Here is a 21,177-nt window from a genome sequence, read left to right as displayed (position 1 = left end):
AGTAAATGCAGTGTCATATTTTGACTACTGTTGTAGATTAAATGACAGAATACAACAACTGCATCAAAGTGGGACATCCTATCAGTCCAGTTGAACAATGCTTTTCCAAAAAGGAAAAAAAACAAAGAATTTCACATTCATGCTTTTACTCAAATGTATAAAAATGTTCATCCTTATTCTACTAGTTGATTTAAGGGAGAAAAGATAAAAAAGCCTAACCTGCATTTACAAAGTTGTATCATTTGTAACTATAAAAATGTCATGAAAACTTAAGGTCATCACAGAAAAGAAAGGTTAATATAGTAAATAGAAGACTTTGATTTGATCTGACTAATTTCCATCAATTGGTTACTCTAAATGTTACCCCAAATGTGGCCCGCCATGTCATTTTATGTGGCCCGCGAGAGCATAAAAGTTTTCAATTTCTTAAAATTAAAAATTTGGTGTGCATTTTTTCATATTTAGGGGGAATCGGACTTGAAATACCAGATTGGGCTTAAACACTGTCCATATAACCTAACCTGACAGAATCAAATTTAATAGGATTTATGCTAGAGTAACAAGCAAATATATGTTTTCCATGCAACTGTAATTGTCACTTTCAAAAGTTATAATAAATAAATAATGAGTTATTTAACATTAAGCAGTAGTTACATTTATTTTTCATTACATTTAGTTACATGTATAACTTATATCTGGCCCTTTGAGGACAACCACTATGCTGATGTGGCCCTCGGTGAAATGAGTTTGACACCCCTGCTCTAAATTGTCCATAGGTGTGAGTGTGACTGTGCACTGGTGTGTGATATGTGGCCCTCTGACAGACTGGTGACCTGTCCTGGATGTCTCCTGCCTTCGCCCGCAAGTGGCCAGGACAGGCTCTGGCAGCCCAGGGACCCCGAAAGGGAACAAACAGATTGGAATATGAATGAATGAATAATTTCCGTCAAACATAAATATCAGTGTGGTTCCCTTCTAAGGCATTTATTTTAAAATTGTTCAGCTGTTTCTTTTATAAGACAGTATTCGTTTAGCATATTTATTTTGTTTTCATCTGTTTTTTTACATTTATCCAATACAGGGCCAAGGCCAGATCCCTATCTGCCATCACCGATGTGTTGTAACTCAAAAGGGCTGTAGTGAAGAGTTGTCATGCTACACGGTCACAAGTTTGATTTGTTTGGTGAAGTGTTTTGTTTTGTTTGTTTGGATTGTACCAATAGTTTTTTTGCCTCTGGCTTCCAAATCAAAAATTCCGTAACTCATCAATCTGGCAGTTACTGTGCACCTGGAGGATTTTGTTTTTATAAAGTTTTCCTTTGTGTGACAGTCACATTGAAAATATGTAATATATTGTGGAAAAACTATATTCTCACTCACTCAGTCACTCAGTCACTCAGTCACTCACGAACGAACGAACGAACAAATGAACGAACAAATGAACGAAAATATGTGTTTAGAAGTTATTTTTCTTGAATGTCACAATGCTTCTTGGCCTAAATCTTGTACCAATAAAAATGGAAAACATTCATAGGGAAAGGTGTTGGGAGTGACTCACTACAAAAGTGACATGTTACAGTAACAGCTTTAAAAAATAGTTTGAAGTGTTGATAATGAATTTTGAGAAATGTTTTTCTAATTCCATGTTCAGTAACAGCACACTAAACACCCAAACGTAATTGTTAAAAGATGCAAGACGTGGGCATTAAAAGATGAAAATACTGTAAGTCATTTCATAAAGTATTTTTAAAAATTATTTAAACGTTAATTACAAAGACCAAAATTCCTGATTGGCCTTATAGACTCAATCAATTTATTTTCCTATTTAAAAAGCGTCATAGTCTTCAGTAATAATTTTTATTTATTTATTTATTTTTACAGAGAAATATATGTCTCTCCTTTTATTCTAGGCTGGATAAATGACCCAATAACTTGATTTAATTAAGCAACACATTTGGTTTTAGTCTTATCAAACCATCTGAGTTTCTATTTCTTTATCTAGTCACTGTTTTCTTTACATTTAGTCTTCCTATTTAAATATATAACAGCAACAATAAAAACTTTATTCTTTTAAGGTAACAAGTTTGTATGAATATTATTTTCAGTATAACTGGGGGGAAATCGATGAACGACAGTGCAGGGGCAGTACCCGGATGTTTGACGTCACATCTCGGCTTCAGAATCGTCTCTAGGACATGACTTTAGTGACCGAAGCTGTTTTTTGTGTGGCGTAACTAAAGGGTCACTCTATTCTAGCCATGCTGGCACGTTTCTGTAGCAGCAGGACAGTCTCTACTCTCCATGCTCTTTGCGGCAACCAAGTATAAACAGTTTTTATGGCCTTACAGAATCAGTCTGTAGCAACATGCTAACCGTGTTCCCATCGGCTAAGTCCCACTGACTGACGTTCTAACTCCTGTCTACGGTTCTGCAGGTTTCTCTCTACGGGCAGCTGCAAAGATGTCTGTCAACGCAAACAGACGGAGAGGTCCGCATCGCCAACATACTGAGGGAGAAGTTTCCATCCGCATCATCGCTCAAAGTTACGGATATATCAGGTAAACAAAAGTGATTGGCTGTTTTTAAAAGTTATTATAGGACAACAAAGTCTCCTGTCTCTCTTCACCCTTTAGGCAACAACGATTTGCAGATCTGTTTGGAAGTACCTGTCAATGTTTTTATTTCTTTTTAACATTATATATATATATTATATAACAAATATAATAGTTTTTAGTTTCAAATGGATGTTATGTCAGCAAGTGGAGCTCCGAACTAAAGCAAGTAGGCGTCTCCATTTATGCCTGTTCAAAATCCTGAAAAGGAGAGAGGAAAAAAAGAAGACATTTAAAATAATGGTTATTGACATTTGACATGTGATACGAAAAGTTTAATTCATTATTATTTTGCCCACAAATAAATGACACCTGAGTAAATATACTAAAATTTTGTCTTTTGTCGTACTTTTAAGGTAAAATGACCCAAACCCCATATTTCAGACATTCATGGATTAAAGTAAATCCTTCTCCGGTATTAACAGAATCAGAACAGCAGAAAGAAAGCAAAGCTAAGCACAAAGGATTAGAGAAGCAGTAAAGTTGAATTAATATTTTACATTAAAAACTGAAATCTGAGTATGACTAACCCACATTTTTGAAATTACCTTTAAAAGAAGATCAAAAGTGGATTTAACTTAGCAATATTGTATTTAGCAAGTAAAGGTCAATACAATATTAACCATATTTTTTAGACCCAGCTCTCTATTAACTATGCAATTTGTGATTGATTAATTGCTGTAACTCAGTCGTACCTTGTTTTTGTTTTTTGTTTTATCCTGTGATGTGCATAGGTGGTTGTGGGGCCATGTATGAAATCCACATAGAGTCCAGTGAATTTCAAGGAAAGAAAACTGTTCAGCAGCATCAGCTGGTCAACCAGGTAAAGCAAGAGAAAGAAAACACGCTAATATTCAGTTTCTATTCTCTTGTGTTTTTTTTAAACTGAACTGAAATGAAATGAAGGACCTCTAGAAGTTTTGACATTTTAACTAATTATGCTTTTTAACTCTCCAAAAATACAGCTTGCATCCTTTTTAAAGTTTTCTGCAACTAATGAAAATTTGGTTTTACTTTAATTTCTCCAAAAAAATATAACTTAGACCAGGGGTCAGCAACCGGCGGCTCCAGGGCCGCATGCAGCTCTTTCATGCCTGTGCTGCGGCTCTCTGTGGTTTTGTAAAATAACTATCATGTTCTGAGAATGTCGTGATGCCTTTAACACCGTTGGGTAGCGCGAGCAGGCAGGAGGAAGAGAGCAGCGTGAATGCACGCAGGGGGCGCGTCTGCAGCTATGAACGTGGACTAGAGTCTGTCATGAGAGGGAAAGGTTTTCTAAAAAGTCGTAATCATGTAGGGGGCACGTGAAGCGCCCCCCCCCCCCCCCCCCCCCCAGCCAATTTTTTCCTAGGCTAAAACCACCCATTTCCACGTGAAATTAATTAAATTTGCGTAAAGGCGCCCCTACTATCCTGTCAACTGTCTGCTATGATGACTGTATGTTGCGCTGTCTGTGTAGAACACGCTGGAGGGGGGGTTGCATGCGGGGGAAAGCAACTTGGAGCTGCAGAGGAGTGAACAGGTAGAGGGGCGGGTCTTAGATTCACCGCTTGTGATTCCAGACCCGCAACAAACTAACAGCTGCTTCCTAACAAAAAAATAGTTGTCATCTATAAAATTAATATACTTTATTGGGTTTACTGGATTTTAAAAAAATATAGAAAGGAGTCTGCATCAAAGGCTACACGTTCACAATGCAGGCTGAAACGACCCAATTCTGATTTAACTTTTGCCCCTATGCGACCAGTATCTGATCTTTTCATGACAGTCTGAACGACACAGATCCAATCTTTTCAAATGTGACCCAGGCCACTTGTGTATCCGACCCATACGTCATCAATACGCTACAAACGTCATGATTCTGCGTTGAAGTAGGCAGGAGCGAGAACATAAACATCAACCATGGCGGACGATGCTGCTGAGACCAGTCAGTGGAAAGGAAGCAAGGTCGCCAATTTGATTAATATTTGGGGTGACAGCTCTATTCAGGCCAAAGTCAAGGGCTCTTATCGCAACCGGTTGTTTTTTGAAAAAGTTTCCAGCGAAATGGCCGAGCGTGCTGTTGAGCCTTTCCCGCGATGACTTTTTTCCCCTTTTCCGACCGTGGCCAGAAGCGCGGGGGACCGAAGGCGGATCCTCCTTCAGGGTTCACTTCCCCGATTGGACCCTCAGATCATCCAGAGCGGGTTAATAAAGAGTCAATAGCGGTTCTGCTGGGGGAAGCCTTCTTTTATTACCGTTCTGCTTCCTCCGTAACACACATGAATGCGTGCCCCCAACACACTTCCGCTGCCCCCCCCCCCTCACTCCCTCCTGCACTGCACGCGCTCTCTCCTCTCTCTTACACACACGCGTGCGGCCCCAGCACATTCACATCCCCATTCCACAACAGTGGGTACAGACAATTCTGGCTCCAATACCTTCTTAAAATGAGAAGATTGTAATTGTGCTGGCTCCTTTGTGAAAATAAATGTAATGATGCAAAAAGAGCTCTACTTTGACAACACTGTTGTTGACATCCATTGTTAATGTTAGCTACCTCTGCAACCAACGAGTGACGTCGTTCACCGTTGAGTTCTCTTCTGCACATGCAGGTCACTTCTGGGTCATTTCACGGTCACACAGGAGATCACAAAAGTTTATTTAATTGGAAATGTGAACGGCCTTGCAAAAATATCGGATTTTTTCAAAAAATCGGAATTGAGCATTAAGCCCTGCAGTGTGAACGTAGCCAAAGTGAATTTATTTCCATCATCTCACTCATCAAACACCTCTGCATGTTTGACAAACGAAAATGTCTATTCAAGGTTGTGTAAAATGGACAAAAGATCAAAGGAAACATCATTTTAACATAACATTTTGAATCAATACAAGTATTGCCAAATGAACTATCGCGATATTTCGGGGAAACGATTTTTTCTTAGACCCCTAGTGTGGCGGCTTCCTGTGCTTTCATTTCTGAGGGAAACTGATCCCAATGGCTCTTTGAGTGGTACAGGTTGCCAGCCCCTGACTTAGACATTTCAGTATTTTACATGTTTTCTCATTATTTAATTGTTTTAAAATGTTCTTAAACTCCTGTATGTTGTTGGTATCTGAACACGTCTATTGTGTTTTACAAGATGCTCTATTGCTGGATTTTCAAAATTTGTATACATATCCTATTCTGATTCCACCCCGCTCCCTTTTTTTTGGTCCTTTTCAGGCACTCAAGGAAGAGATCCAAGGAATGCACGGTCTTCGAATATTCACTGGCGTTCCCGATCAATAGACAAAGTCCTTCAACTCTTGACGCACATTTTGTTCATCTTTTGTTCACACAAATGCAAAGAAATATTTGTTGCTAAATGAGTTTTATCATCTTTGACAACTGTACAGTGTTGGTAAAAATGTAAAACAGAGGTAAGATTACACAGATGCTGTTTTTTTTCTTCTGAAATAATATATTCAACTTGTAAAAGCTGCAACACGCACAAAAAAAGGCTTGGTAAAATGTTTCCTCAACATCAAGTCGCGTTGGAACCGTCCCTTTCACAGGGTTGGCAGTGATGCTCAGAGATCAAAAAGTATAAAGAAAAACTCTTCAGCAACCAAAGTAAACTGCCATTGTTACTAGTTAACAAATGTGGCTTTAAACTCGGGGGGGAGACATTATGAAACCATTTTTATGACAGTGCGATAATGGTGTATTGATGAATGTCAAAATAAAAAGCTGATTTAATTTTTGAAGGTACTTGCGTCTTTATCCTTAAACTTTATTGTTTTAAAATAATGTGTGTAATAATTGATGTGAGCTTGCTTAAACATCTGGCATATAAATAATTAATTATCTGTATTTGCTTCAATGGGTCACTGAAGCCCAGTGCTGCAGTTTTAGGGGGAAGGCAGCCCAAAGAGATTGTTAGTCTATTCTAGGAGGATATCCAAACATACTTACAGCCTCACTAAAACCAATATTTATAAAGTAATTCACATGCAGTAATATGTACCATTATTGTTTCAAATGGACACTTCCTGCTCTTCCTCCTTTATTTTGGTAAATTACACATATGTTACATTGCTGACTATGTCAATATCAGGAATTTGGAAGTTTTTGCGCTTTTTACCTGAAGGTGGCGTACTTTCTACCCAAACAAGAAAATGTTACTAAAAGGATTAAATATTTCTCTCTATTCTTTAAGTAGGCTATTGAATTTGGCTTGAGAGACTGTGACTTCTGCAGAAGGGGTGTTTCCTTTGAGTATTTTTTATTTAAAAAAAATGTGTTGAGATCGCGTCCTCCTCGACAGAATAATAAGCCCAGACTGAGTTTGCTTCGGGGGAAAGCAGCGCCTGTCTGCAGAGGAGCCTCACGCCACATCACTGACTCCCCGAGAGGCAGAGCAGCTGGTCTCCGTCATGGCTAAAGAAGGAGCGGACATGACAGAGGAAACCGAGTGCATGATAGACAAAAACTCCGCCAAAGATGCGGGGAACGTGCAAGCGCCCGGCGGTGGCAAAGAGATGCGGGCGGTGATGCTGGCAGGGTTTGGAGGTCTCAACAAACTCCGGGTGACCAAGAAGGCAATGCCCGAGCCTCAGGATGGAGAAGTAAAGATCCGCGTCAAAGCCTGGTAAATACGAGCCTCTGTCATGTGTTTCATCTACAGGCTGCAGTCGAGGACTGTTTTTTTTTTGTTGTTGTTTTTTTTTAACTCCCAGCCTGAAGACTGTAAAGCTCCTCACCGAGACATTTGCATTCATGAAGCCACAGGTCTTTTCCTCCTCATGGAGGATCATCAAAGCTCCCTTCCAATTGGTTTTTAGCATCTTACTGTCAAATTTAGTGTGTTTTTGCCCCCCTTCAAAGCGCCTTATTTTATATTGACTATTTATTTTTGTTTATTGTTGTTTCTGAGGTTTTTGCACGCTCACAAATAATTAATAATTAAAGTGCACTCCATCTTTTTCAGTGCAAAATATTTGTGGAATCTGGCCTTGTGTCCACAGAGGTCTAACCTGTGACTCGCTGCTGATAACAATGAAAGAATAGCTCGAATGTTGTCTTCATTTTTGAAGGGCTCAAATGTAGCTTTGTCAGAGGCAGCTTAGAAATTTGGAGGAATTGAATGTTTAATAACTGACTCGACCCTCATCTTTCTGTGTTGCAGTGGCCTGAATTTCCTGGATTTGATGGTACGTCAGGGGAATATTGATAATCCCCCCAAACCCCCTCTGGTTCCTGGATTCGAGTGCTGTGGAATAGTTGAGTCAGTGGGCGAAAAGACAAAGGGATTTGAGGTTGGTGAAATGACCTGAGTCTGCTCCAAAATTTGGATCCTAAATGAATATTTCTGTAAATGTGATGCACAAACATCACCCACCTCCTGTCAGAACTACCCTGAGTTATTTCTTTCAGATAGGAGACAGAGTTATGGCTTTTGTGAATTATAATGCCTGGGCTGAGGTGGTTTGCACGCCGGTGGATTTTGTCTACAAGATGCCGGATGAAATGACTTTTCCGGAGGCAGCAGCTTTCTCCCTGAACTTTGTGGCCGCTTATATGATGCTATTTGAGGTTGCCAATCTGCGAGAAGGGATGTCAGTGTTGGTCCACTCGGCAGGAGGTGGAGTAGTAAGTCATTTCTTGTGGGAATCTTCCTCAAAAAGAAATTAAGTCCTGACATAACTATTTCCAATGTTTCTCCAAATTGACAGTGTAAGTTAACCTGAAGAAGATATTTTACCTATCTTTTGTAAGTGTGCATACATCACTGAATTTCTTTAAACAAACTTCTCTTTCAGGGTCAGGCTGTGGCTCAGCTGTGTGCCACTGTACCTAAAGTAAGTGTTTTTGGGATCGCATCTTGCTTCAAGCACTCAGCCATCAAAGACTCTGTGACTCACCTTTTCGATAGAAATATTGACTTTATGCAAGAAGTCAAGAAGTAAGTATGCAAAAGGCATCCGAACGTACGTAAGAGAGTCCTCTTTTTGGTTTCTGATGAGCTGTTTTACTGCGTTCAGGTAGCTGCAGCCTTGCTCTCGAGCCCCTTAATGTAATAATATGAATGCAGCTGAGGGCAGAAGGCCACGCAAGGATGCAGATATTACCGGATGCCTCATTTGGGCTTGTGTGGCTGTGGTCTCCATGGCAACTCAGGGCTCATCTCTGAGAGCGGCTGCATTGTGTAGTGTGTGGCTCTAGTTGTGGCTGGAAGTAAGACCCTACATGTTGTGATAACACTAATACTTTACAATGAAAAAAACAACTGTCTTTTAAGTCCCAGGTTGGTTATATTTGTGCTTTGTGTTTATTTCCTTCTAAGCTTTGCAGTATCACACCATCAAAATAGGTTCATGTCCAATATCTAAACCAAAGTACATTTTAATGGATGAAAAAAGATCACAAAGAAAATTAAGTAATTAGCAAAACCTAAAACTTTCAGCTACAAATGGTATTTTTGTTTTTAAAATAGCTTTATTATATTTCAGTGTATAAGGATGATATAGAGGAATTTTGGTTCACTCTTTGTCTTTGTTCATTGAGGTTTGTAGGGATTTATTCATGCACAGATCCTTTAAGGTCAAGCCAAAGCCTGTTAGTCAGACTGTTTAGTCTGAATGGGTCATCGCAGTGCCCTGATTTCATCGACATTGTTTGGTTTTTTTACTCTTTGCTGTAGGCTTGCTGCTGAAGTATGAATCAATTTCCTGTGACATGATCCAGTTCCAGAGATGCTTTAGATGCTCTGTAAATGTAAAATTATTTGGCACAGACAGAGAACAAAGTTTCTTAATGCTTGGCTTCTGCTTGTATGGAAAGTATTTCCACTAAAGTCATCTCTGTCTAAAGTACAGACGAAGGTTATTTAACAAAAATGTAAAACTTTTTTATAGATAGAAAGAAGCTTCAGTGACTAAGCTGTTTGTACTGGAGATACAGAGGTAAAGAGGAATAGTTTGTCAGAATCCTTTGAGAGAGAGACAAAAAGGAAAAACAAAGTAAAAAAAAAAAAAGTGGAAAAGAAAATAGAAAAATGACCGACAGAGGACATATTAGCACATTTTTGGGTGTTCGTTGATGGCAGCGTTGTGGTTTGTGGCCAAGCACCTCAACATCAGTCTGCAAGATAGATTTAGGAACCTCTTCTGATCTGTTTTAAGTGCACCATGGCAAACCCAAGGTGATGTTTGGTATGGATAGAAGAAGCAAGCCTCACATTTATGTCGTTTTTAGTTTTCACTTTAATACTACTCCACTGTTATGTGAAGCAGTCCTATTTTTCAGAATTGCACAAGAAGGTCTAAAGGTGAGCTGGCTGAGACAGCCACCAATAAAAAAATGGTTTGCTTTTTTTTCAAAATCTTTGGACAAATCTTTCCTCTCTGAAACATGCGTCATGATGTGCATCGAACTTTGTTTCTCTAAGATCATTGGTGGTCTTATTCTTTCTTTGGTACTTGGTTTATTTGGGTTCTTATCCTTGCTTTATTTAGATATAAGCAATTAGTGTGTATTTAGTTTAAAATGTTCAGCTATTTTTAGCTGCTTTTTTTGTTGAAAAAAATGTGTGACACGCCACGTATAAAGTCACATGTGAAGCACTTAAGATTTTATTCATATCGTCTTGATTTGAAAGGTCTAGCTACATTTGTTATTTGTTAAGTGAAAGAGGACTAGATGTACTTTCACAGGATATGATTTGTAAATTTCACATTTTTGAAGGATTTGAACTATGAATATTTCGTAGTGACTAAAAGCCATCGGATGTTCCCTGCTTTTCTGTCTGCACATCAGCAGTAGTGGATTACATTGCATTTCATCTCTCTGGCCCTCACATTCTTCCCAGGATCAAGCACAAAGTTCAGTTAAATTAGTCTTTTTACAAAAGGCAAAAACCATGAGAATCACAAGACCAGAAAGCAGTTCAGCCAAGCAGGTGCTCAGATCAGGCGAGGCCTAAAGTAAGGATTTAAGTTTGACATACTTTAAATTCCTTATTCGTCTTTTCCTTTCTCAAGCACCATATTATTTTACATCTAATTCATTTTGTGTGAAATGTCAGCCTATAGCAGATCATATTTGTATGACTATAAAATAAGCCTAAGCAGAACGAAAAGTGTGAGATGTTACAAGTTGATATTGATATCTTAGAGAGTAAATGCTCTTATCTTATGAGGCCTTCATTACACGGAGCTGGCATCTTTTGCATGTAATGAGTCATAAGGGAATTTGTTTATGCTTTTTTTTTCCCATGTAATGCTTGATCTTATAGACACAAGAATTTAGTACAAAAAGTAAAAATGGGATTGACTGTTTTATTTGTTGAAAAAAACAGTATTATCTTGAAATCATCATCATATATACACATACATACAAACATATATCTGTGGATTAGATATTGATGTACATTGATGTGTAATACTTTATACTTTTACTAATTTGAACCTTAGTGGACACAGGAAAAGCTCCACAGGCACCAGAAAGTCTTATGGTTGATTAAACCATGTCACACACAATTGACGACTAAAATCCGTAATTACTTCGAGTTCAAATTGCCACTTAAATCAGGAGTATACTAATAAAAAACAGTGCATAAATAAATTGAACTTATGGAGTTTAATAAACAGTCTGTTTTTCTAGCCAACTGCTTACATTTTCTACAAAAGTTTTAAAATGAGACCAAATACATTTTGAAGGAAAAAAGCGATTCCACACCACCAGACTAAATTGTTTCTGCACAGTAATGCCGGTCATTTTATCCTTATGTGATGCTACATTAGGAAAAAAACACATTTTCCGTTCCGGTGCTTTGTGCAGGCCCTGAAGTGCACCTGTTGAAATATCATCTCTTATGCACAAAGACATTTTGTTGTGCACACAAAGTAATTATACATGGCACAATTTGTTAGATTATTTCTTAGAACACTGTGCAAATCAAACTAGTTTACAGTCTGATTGCTTCTTGCTGTGGTGTTTTTTTAATTCTTCTCCCAGGATTTCTCCCGATGGTGTTGATATTGTGCTGGACTGCCTGTCTGGAGAGAATACTGGCAAATGTCTGAGTCTGCTAAAACCACTGGGAACTTACATTCTATATGGTATGAAGAAGCAACACTTGTCTTCAGTATTACAATTTCTGACATTTTCTTATAATATATAGAATGGAGTATGGAACAAAGAGACACAGTCATGTCACTTTTTGCTAGAAATATTGATGCATTTTGAATTGTTAGCAAATTTTGTTAATGAATATTTAAGGTTTTCTTTTTTTATTTTGGAACATTCACTCAGATGCTTTCCTGCCATGGTTACGAGAGCAGATTATTATGTTAATACGCTTAAAGTCTTTGCTACAAGTTAAAACGCAACTACAAAAACTCAAACTGCAGGAAGGGAGTTAGTTAATGACATAAAGCATCAAACTTATGCATTTTTTGTTTTTGCTTGTTCTGGTTACACTAACAAGGTGTAAACTCTGAAGACTTGGAGGTGCTAGCTGATTCCCCCTTGCCTCACCCGTCCCTCGTCAGAGTTGTCTGTTACTGACTAGTCGCTTCTGCCCAGCATGCAACAATCCTTTATTCCTGTTTTTTCAGGCGCATCAAACACTGTAACTGGGGAAACAAAGAGTTTCTTCAGCTTTGCAAAATCCGTGAGTCAGAGATGCAGTTTGTTGTTAATATTTCAAGAAAACAATATCCCTCAACAAACCAGAATTTTTTTGTCAAGTATGTATACATAAATAAGTTGTTCTCAATTCACAGACGTTTTTGTGTTTTCCTATATCTCCAGTGGTGGCAGGTGGAGAAGGTGAATCCAATTAAACTTTATGAGGAAAACAAAGTTATTGCTGGATTCTCGCTTCTCAACCTCCTCTTCAAACAAGGAAGATGTAGTCTTGTGAAAAAGGTGATGGACAAACTCCTGTGTCTTTATACTCAGAAGAAGATCAGGCCTGTAGTGGACTCACTGTGGGCTTTGGAGGAGGTAAGAGAATAGGTAAAACATAAGGGGTGTGAGGATCTTCCCAAAGTTGTCAAACTGTTTTATATCTCTAAAAACAGTGTAAATATAGCCATATTTACTACTTACTGAATAAACTATTCTATTAGTTTATTCTATTAAATTTCATATTTTGGTCACACAGCTCGAGGAAACTTGATCAAAGCAATTACATGAGCATTTCTCTTTACTCATTTTAAACCTTAAACAAATTAATATCTAATTAAGGTTACTATTAGCAGCAAAAGACCTTCAAAATTATTGCCAAAAAAACACTTTTTTTGGCTTAAAATTAATTTATTTACGAATTTATGATGGAGTCTTTTCTAGATCACATTTTAGTGTTAAAAAGAAATTCTAATGCAAAAGTCTGTTTTGTAAATTGTGTGTTTTTGAGAAAATAGCACATTTCTTGTACTATATGAGGTCTTTTTATCTTGAAACTGTTGACCTTGTATAACTCTGACAGTTTTTTTTTCCACTTCATCAAATAATAATGTCTGGCTGGTTTAGAAGTGTGTGGGAGTATAGCAACTGAACTGTTCTGTTCCAACATCAAAACAATGCCTGTTGTTCTGAATGCAAAAAGTAATACATTTAACCTTGGGCTTTTTTCTTTCCAAATGATGATAAAAATTGGAGCAATATGTCTTGATCAGTTCCTGTAAGTCACCAATGATATTTTACTTTGCAGTCAGAGCACTGTCGATGAAATAAAAGCTCTTCTACTTTTCTTTTTTTTTCTCATGGGAAATGTCCCATGTATTGTTGTTATTAAACTTTGACAAATTTCTCAATCCATTCACTGAATTCATTGCCCGTGAAGAATCTCATTAGATGGGAGGTTGGTGTGGAATGTGGACAAAGGTACAGCCTGCCTCGCTTGTTAATGTGCCTGAAAGGAGAATTCATTGACTGATTGAGCATTAGTTTACACGTTGACCATGGAAACCTCACTTTGTGGGCTGAAGCACTGACTGGAAAAGCGCAGAGTAATCAGAGCTTTCCTACCACCAACAGTTTCATTAAGGAAAGTATCCCATCTGTCTAATTTGGCATTTTTGAATCAAGTTTGTGTCATTTACCTTATAAGAACTTAACTAAGACAACATAAAGGATCCAAACCTTGTTCCTGGTGATTGAGCTGCACATTTGAGACTGAATTTTTTTTGTTAAGATTAACCCTCCCCCTTCTTTTTTCTTAGAAGTTACTACTGAGCGATGCATAACAAGGATTATTGGCCTACTTTTGCAATGTGCTTTTGTTCTGTTTATTATTCAATGACTAAGCAAACTCAGTTGTTGGCATAAAAGTGTGTTGTTGTTGTTGTTGTTTTTACAGTTTTTTAGTTTTAAACCAAACCAAAAACCAAATTATATATTACACTGGGCATGATATAACTTTAATTAAAAGTAAAAAAGGATGCATAATGCTTGTGGTGTCAAAATTTGCAATGAGCTGACCCTACAAATCTTTCTTTCATTTTTTGCACGCTAAATGGGGAAACACAACATACAGTCATTATAAATGGGTTGTTGTTGTTGTTTAGGTTAAGGTATATTTGCTTGCTCCTTTTTAAAGCACACATGTTATTTTACTTTGAGGCCAAGCCCTGGTTATTCATATTTATATTACTAATATTATCATTTGATTTCACTTACAGATCATGTTAGTGTCTTAAAAACACCTTATTTTTTTGGCTGTCAAGGGCATTAAATCAAATCCATTCAAATCAATCTTTATCAATTTGACTCTTTTCATACCTTTTAACACAAAAGTTCTTTGTACCAGAATAAATGTAAAAATAGTGAATTGTCTTAAAATCCTTTAATTATTTGGTTGATTAATTGGTTTCTAGCACAGGTCATGTTAGTGAGAAGTGTCTTATTTTCTTAAGCTGCCAAATAAGCAGCTGCACAACATCAAATGTATTCAAATATTTATTTATTTAGCGCTTTTTAAACCTGGTAACAAAAAATTGCTTTACACCAGAATATATAGTATAGACAAGTATTCAAAAAATAGAGCTGACTCCACCACACACACATACACCCACCCCCATAACATATTTTCTAGGCTCATAGTTTGGACTGTAGTTTAAAATTAGATATTTTTTGTATACTTATTCAAATGCAAAAAATTTACTTGGTGATCACTTGTTGAATCAAATAAAAAAAGGACATTATGTATGGATTTGCAGGTAAAAGAGGCCATGCAAAGAATTCATGACAGAGGAAATATTGGAAAACTCATCCTGGATGTGGAAAAGTCTCCCACTCCCCTGGTAAAAAATAACCCATTCATTCAATCACACGTCTGCCTCTTTGTTCTGTGTTGGTTACTCAGCAAAGACGTGTGTGCTGAATTTTTTTTATTCCACTAGATGGCCAGTGACAGCACTGAGACCAGTGAGGCAGGAGAAGAGGAAGAGGAACCAGAGGGAGATAACGACAGCAAGGAGCGAATGCCTTTCATCCATTAGATTGAACAAACATGCCTGAAAGACTCAGAGGACCACAGCCCCCCCACCCCTAAAAAGTGTGTGTATTTGTCTGCATGTGCTGCATGCATTAGTAGATGTGCAGCACAAATTAGTGCCTGTTTGTCTATGTGCCTGTCAAATGGTCGTTCAAGCAAAGGGTAGAGGAAGAGTAGCAACCTGTTTGTTGCTGATAAAGTCCGTTAAAGATTGATTCTGAAGTCAGTTTTACAGTCTCTGCTGTACAAAGATGCTGTGTGAATATGTTTGCATTGTAGTGTTTACTGCATTAGCAAATAGTTTTCTTGGAGCAATCCCAGATGGAAAAGCAGAAAATGCATCAGAAGTTATCCGTTTGCTAATTTCCTGGTAAAATGCACACAAGTTTTTGGATGAAGCAAATCAAAATTCAGCTTTCAAATCGCTCAATTGGTAACAGTTTGATAGTTGTAGCAAACATTTGAAAAAGGTTGAGGAAACAGCTCCAGTGCCTTAATGTGTCTTAGCAAAGGAATCGCTCAGTCATTGATGTGCCAACTAGTAGCCGGATGCATAAAAGGTTTTCCATGCTAAAGCCACATGTATATTTTTTCATGGACTTCTCTTAAAGTATTCTAGAAGGAAGGACGTGTGGATCGATACACTTAAAGTTTTTGCATGAATCCGTTTTAGATATTTATTACATTAAAACATAATTTAATTGTAGATGCCATAAATACATATAGCTGCATGTTAGATGCTTGTTTTACTAAAATATCTAAGTTGAAGTGAAATGATCCAACTGTTCATCTCTGTCTCTTTCACGATCATCCTCAAGCAAACTTTTTGTTCAGTGGCCTCAACTTTAAACCTTTTTTTCACTTAAGAAATAATGACACTTGTTTGTCTTCTGTTGAAAACCTTTTTACAACTGGAGGTCAGATTGCTCTTGTTGCTTTATTCCCCATCCAGCCCCATCAGCAGCTTTTGAGAAGTCGGTGGTCCCAAGGCCATTAGACCAAATAGACAGAATTTCTTTTTTAATTGACACTAAATTGTTATAATTATATTACTATGCCTTTTTAATTGAATTCACATACCACTAGTAAAGGGGAACCTGTGTGTAGAAATGTGCACAAAGTTTTTAGTTCCAGCTTCTAGCAATTATAAGAAAACCAGTGCCTTTAAAAAACAAAAGAAGTTACCGGTAATACTACAAATCCTGCCAGTGTAGAATTTATATTAAATGTACAACAAGGATATTTTTGAATAAAACATATAAGCTAATGTCCAAACAAAAACACAACATAGAATTTGGTTAAACTATCTTTAAACTAGAAATGACCCATAAAACACAGATACAGGAGAAAGTGCCAAACAGATTTGTATAGATGGAGCCCAATATTTGAACATTATATTATAAATTTACTGCACCATATTTTCTCAACAGTGAGGAGGCTGTTGCAAAACTACCCTGTGACACAACCTGTGTTTTAGCACTCTGTTGTAACAAGGATCTTGTTTTTGGGTAATTTCCTCTTTTGATTCCACCTAATGCAACCAAATAACTGCACACTTTGCTCTTCAGCATTACTAAAGCTACCAAACCGTACATGTTTTATTTATGCTCTTTTCCCAAACTTATAGTACCAGGTATTTTAACAATTTGAAACAATAGAGAGCTCTACTGCTTTTTTCTATGTCAAGTTGAATAAAAACCTCTTCTAAACAACTAAATGTCATTTTAACACAGTCGCGGGATGGAAAGAAGACCTGAATGCATTGAGACTGTAAACAAAATGAAGACTTGCAGAGGCAGATGGTAACTGCCTCTGATAACTAAAATCCAAACAGGTCACAGAGAAACAAGGAGGATTTTTAGTCTCACATTAAAACTGGAAAATGAGGAAATAAAAAACGGTGGTTTATTTGTGATTGATTATGCAGCTTACAGATCAACAACAACCCCAGATGCATCACATTGATATTCTGTAACACTAAAATTAATATAGTGAGACAAAATGCATAACTACAGATCAAAACTGAAAACTCAGAAATCTACAAACTTGAATACTTTACTTTTTAAATTGATTCTAGAATTGTGTAGTTTAAGAATGAACAAAATAGCTTTTTTTCTCAGAACCTTCAAAAACAAATGCCTTGAATGCCTTCTTTCTCCAAATTCAGGGTATTCTGACCACTGTGAACTGCAGGAAAGACTCAGTTTATAACCCCAAAGCTGAACCCCAAATTTCCATTTAATATTTTACTATTTCCCTGGTTTGGCATAGATTGGAAAACCATAGATTATTGCTATTTGACACCGAAAAGAAATGTAAAAAATGTTTTGCGTTATTTGCAAAAACTCAGACATTTGAAAATAAACTTCTATTCATGAAAGTTAGTAAAAAAGTAAAAAAGCTGAGACTGTGTTGCAGGTCAAAATGATAAAATGACCTCGATCTAGATATAACACTGACACACTTGAAGTTTAATGCCTTTACCATCACAACTGGTTTCTCCAGAGAGGAAGTTGAATTTTCTGCGTGTGTGCTGTGTGTTCCCTTATCAAGGACAGCGCTAATGTGTGTGCAAACGTCTTTCAGTGTTCTCACCAAATGTCTTTGCTGTGTAATTTTTGTCACAGCTTTTGTTGTGTACTCTCTATTTACTTTGAATAAAATGTATCTGCAAAGTATAATGTGTGTTGTTTTTTTTTATCTCACATGACACCTTTTTTTCTTCTTTTATCCTTAAATATTACAACAACAACAAAAATTATCCTTAAATATTACATAAAAAAAATTATTTTCTTGTTTATTTAAAAAAAGGCCCCCCTAGAAGGTTTATGTCAAAATCTTGTCCTTTTAACCATGAGCACTGGATATTGAGAATTTGGCTCAATTGCATGGCAAGCTGACAAAGCATCTGAGGATGCCAGTTTGCTCATTTCCTGGTAAAATAAAATTAGCAAAATGCAACCAATAATATGGAAAGAAAAGATCCAATTAAAAAAATAATGTTTCCACTGTAACTGTTGATTTCTCTGCTGGAGTTTGAGGGTATTGTGGTTTTTAATAACCATATGAAAACTCAACAAAGTGACTTTCTTTTCCATTTTTGACTCAGAGTTTGGTGTCAGTTGTGCGTCTTATGATCTATGTTGGCGTAACATTTACTTTTCTAGTTTTGGAATACTCACACAGCTTTATCTTTTTTTCTAATATATATATTTATTTCTTGTTTTCTTAACACATTAACAAATGAAAACTCATCCACAGAACAAGAAAAAAACAAGAAACATTTTTCCCAAGAGTACAGGGACAAATTACACTTGCAAGAATTCATAATAAACCCATTCAAAAAATATATTAAAAAAAATATGAAGTTGAAAATAAAATAAATACGTTGTTACTTTAAATGTTAAAGCACAAATACTTTCTTAATAATTGTGCTAATGTCTAATCTGTCAATAACAGAAAAGGTTCCCAGGTCTTAACAAAGAAATCATCTTTGTGATGCAGTCAACAAGTCATATAATCTAGGTAGACATAGTTTAATACAACTTTCTGCCATTTTGACCTAAAGGGAAACAGGTTTATCTCTTAAGATAATTTCATTTTCTTTATAAAGCAAACAAAATATTCACAAAATGATTTTTTAAGGATCATTAAAAGTTATCTAAGTTCTTAAGTTACTCATTAATTACATTTCTATTGTACTTTGTAACATATTAGTTGTTATTAATAATAAGAAATTGCATTGTTTGCTTTCCGTTAGAAGATTTTTGTTAAAGTAAAGCCACACATTTGTTGCAAACATTTCACGAGAGCATCAGTCAAGCAGTCAATACGTTTGCTGTTAGTTTGGAAATAAACAGGTATGCTGCTCAGTGCACCTTGTTCAGAGTAAATATTTATCTAAAAATAAACCCCACACAGGCAAACCATTTTTTGCCTCCACCCTTTTGCCACCCTCACCCCCTCCTGATGTTTGGGCAAACACAAACAGGGTTGGAGCCACTGGAGGGAGAGAACCCAGACAGGCATACACAGGGGTAGTATAAAGATATATTCCTCTCCAGTGTCTTTCGGTTCTTTTTACAGCAGTACATGGTGTGTACCAGAGTCATGGCTCATCTAGCTGCGCCTGTCCTCCTTCTCAGCTTTTCCTTGCTTTGCTGCAGCAGTCCATCTCGTACCAGGAAGGCCATTTCTCCCAGACAGGCTGGAGGTATAGGCTTAAGCCACTTATTCTTCATGAATCCATGTTTGTCGGGGCTGATTTGATTGTTTTCTTGTCGGCATGCAGCTGAGGATGATGATGTAAAGTCGCAGATTGAGAAGTTGTGGCAAGAAGTACATTTACTGAAGGAGAAGCAGGCGTTGCAGACAGGTAAGACCCTGAACATTTGTGAATGAATAAATTAGGACAGTTGGTAAAATGCTTGAATCATATATAAGATGCTATTTATAATGATTACTAATGCTGTCATGCCAAACCATATTTTAGAAATTAAGAGTAATAATTAATTCAACTAAATCTATCCTCAACTTTTTTTTGTTTATCACCACTGGAGGGCAGCAGCACACATTATTTAAGTAAAAAGCAGTTAACTGAACGTCACATTGGAAAATGTGAACACAATTGGTTTCAGATTTATTTTGGATAATTTTGTAACTAATGAGTAAACGGTGTGTCAAACAACAATATTACAGCTGAGTTCTCACCTAAAAGAAGTTATATGTGTTTCCAGTGTGTCTGCGGGGCATCAAAGTACACAGGAAGTGCTATCTTACAATTGAGGAACCCAAGCATTTTCATGATGCAAATGAGGACTGCATCGCTCAGGGAGGAACTCTGGCAACGCCACGAGACATGATGGAAAACGGCGACTTGAGAAATTATGCAAAGAGGAGTGCCCCAGGATCAAGTGAGTTTTGGATTGGTGTGTCAGACATAGTGAAGGAAGGTCAGTATGTTGATGTCAACAGCATGCCAGTCAGCTACTTCAACTGGGATCGCTCCAAGAAGCAGCCCACAGGAACGAAGAGGGAGAGCTGTGTTGCTCTTTCAGTGGCAGCACAAGGAAAGTGGCAGGACGAGGTGTGCCGCAGCCTGAAGAAGTACATCTGTGAATTTGTAATACCCTGAAAGAGGCAGCACTGAGTCATTTGGGATTAACAAAATGTAATTATTATTAAAAGTTAACATTTTTCAAAACATTTTAACTTTGATCTATGTATTTCTTAAAATTTCAAGCCACTTTTTTCTGTTTGCCTGTATGATTTCCAGTTTTGGTGACGTCTGTACAGAACATGACGTTACTGCTTAACATGTGAACCTGACTGTGGAAGATCAACACAAAGGAAACAACAATACATAGTGACTTGAGCTTTAACAAACTTAACCATGACTTGGAGAAGCAAAACCTGAAATATGACAGAACAAAAGAGTGACAACAAAAAATGGTGCAACCAAAACCATGGTTGAGTGGTATTAAATGAAGAAATCAGTTGTATTATTTTAAGACAAACCCTGTGTGCTCACTGTGCAGTGGGGGAAAAGCTACAACAGAAACTGAGCAAGAAAATTTAGGCACAAAAATGATTGAAGAACAAAACCAATAAATCTAAACCGAAAGGATACAAATTCTCACAGACGTTGCTAATCTGGAGATAGATGTCTTTAATTTTAAGAAAAAATGGTTTTAGAATACACCCACTGAACTGTTAGAATGATACATAACAACAAACCCATTAAAAAAAAATTACTTTTATGGACCGTATTGAAGACAAAGAATATTTAAATAGCATGCTTTAAAATCTGTATCTGATATTTTAAAGATATCCAAACATTACATCCATTTGGTAAAACCCATTTTAAAAATTCCATTATAAAAAATGGAACTGACATGACAAGTTTTTTTTTTTGCTAAGTTTACTATTATTTTTGTTTTGATTGTTTGAAATAAAGCATTTCTGAATTCAAATTCCTTTGGTTATTCATTTTGTCTGTTTTTTTTTTGTTTTTATGATTTTTTCCTGCCTTTTCTGTAGTAAAAAATAACCCACCAAAAAGTTAGTTCTTTCTTAACCTTGGAGTTGGGTTATTTTTA

At 36.8% G+C, this 21,177-nt stretch overlaps 3 protein-coding genes across 4 annotated transcripts; all 3 read left to right on the top strand.

Annotated features, from left to right (window-relative positions):
- The first annotated feature begins 2,137 nt into the window (after positions 1-2,137).
- Positions 2,138-6,333, top strand: bola3 (bolA family member 3). The gene is made up of 4 exons (XM_004066993.5): positions 2,138-2,321; positions 2,435-2,558; positions 3,347-3,435; positions 5,818-6,333. Exons 1-4 carry the CDS (start codon positions 2,259-2,261, stop codon positions 5,881-5,883), a joined length of 342 nt encoding a protein of 113 aa, XP_004067041.1. The 5' UTR covers positions 2,138-2,258; the 3' UTR covers positions 5,884-6,333.
- A 472-nt stretch (positions 6,334-6,805) lies between these two features.
- vat1l (vesicle amine transport 1-like) lies at positions 6,806-17,760 on the top strand. 2 transcript variants are annotated; one of them, XM_004067103.5, is made up of 9 exons: positions 6,806-7,225; positions 7,763-7,892; positions 8,011-8,226; positions 8,397-8,539; positions 11,593-11,696; positions 12,195-12,250; positions 12,391-12,585; positions 14,802-14,885; positions 14,985-17,760. In XM_004067103.5, exons 1-9 carry the CDS (start codon positions 7,011-7,013, stop codon positions 15,081-15,083), a joined length of 1,242 nt encoding a protein of 413 aa, XP_004067151.1. In that variant the 5' UTR covers positions 6,806-7,010; the 3' UTR covers positions 15,084-17,760. The 2 variants fall into 2 exon arrangements, with proteins under 2 accessions (XP_004067151.1, XP_078800593.1); XM_078944467.1 differs by lacking the exons at positions 11,593-11,696; positions 12,195-12,250; positions 12,391-12,585; positions 14,802-14,885; positions 14,985-17,760 and having other exon boundaries at positions 8,011-8,310; positions 8,397-8,535.
- A 1,288-nt stretch (positions 17,761-19,048) lies between these two features.
- Positions 19,049-21,049, top strand: clec3a (C-type lectin domain family 3, member A). The gene is made up of 3 exons (XM_004067104.5): positions 19,049-19,292; positions 19,371-19,454; positions 19,816-21,049. Exons 1-3 carry the CDS (start codon positions 19,172-19,174, stop codon positions 20,211-20,213), a joined length of 603 nt encoding a protein of 200 aa, XP_004067152.2. The 5' UTR covers positions 19,049-19,171; the 3' UTR covers positions 20,214-21,049.
- The last annotated feature ends 128 nt before the right edge of the window (positions 21,050-21,177 follow it).

This window comes from Oryzias latipes, chromosome 3, assembly GCF_053564925.1.
Source record: "Oryzias latipes strain Hd-rR chromosome 3, Olatipes_Hd-rR_3.1".
Classification (NCBI taxonomy): Eukaryota; Metazoa; Chordata; class Actinopteri; order Beloniformes; family Adrianichthyidae; genus Oryzias; species Oryzias latipes.
The sequence above is the reverse complement of the archived record's forward strand: the minus strand, read 5'-3'. Positions and strand labels throughout refer to the sequence as shown.

Bases quoted from the DNA above. Each gene is read 5' to 3' on its own strand.
- vat1l (XM_004067103.5), top strand. From the start codon at position 7,011: ATGGCTAAAGAAGGAGCGGACATGACAGAGGAAACCGAGTGCATGATA. The intron at 8,227-8,396 runs GTAAGTCATTTC...CTTCTCTTTCAG, and splicing joins ACTCGGCAGGAGGTGGAGTA to GGTCAGGCTGTGGCTCAGCT. The intron at 12,251-12,390 runs GTGAGTCAGAGA...CTATATCTCCAG, and splicing joins TCTTCAGCTTTGCAAAATCC to TGGTGGCAGGTGGAGAAGGT.
- bola3 (XM_004066993.5), top strand. From the start codon at position 2,259: ATGCTGGCACGTTTCTGTAGCAGCAGGACAGTCTCTACTCTCCATGCT. The intron at 2,322-2,434 runs GTATAAACAGTT...ACGGTTCTGCAG, and splicing joins ATGCTCTTTGCGGCAACCAA to GTTTCTCTCTACGGGCAGCT. The intron at 3,436-5,817 runs GTAAAGCAAGAG...GGTCCTTTTCAG, and splicing joins AGCATCAGCTGGTCAACCAG to GCACTCAAGGAAGAGATCCA.
- clec3a (XM_004067104.5), top strand. From the start codon at position 19,172: ATGGTGTGTACCAGAGTCATGGCTCATCTAGCTGCGCCTGTCCTCCTT. The intron at 19,293-19,370 runs GTATAGGCTTAA...GTCGGCATGCAG, and splicing joins TTCTCCCAGACAGGCTGGAG to CTGAGGATGATGATGTAAAG. The intron at 19,455-19,815 runs GTAAGACCCTGA...ATGTGTTTCCAG, and splicing joins GAAGCAGGCGTTGCAGACAG to TGTGTCTGCGGGGCATCAAA.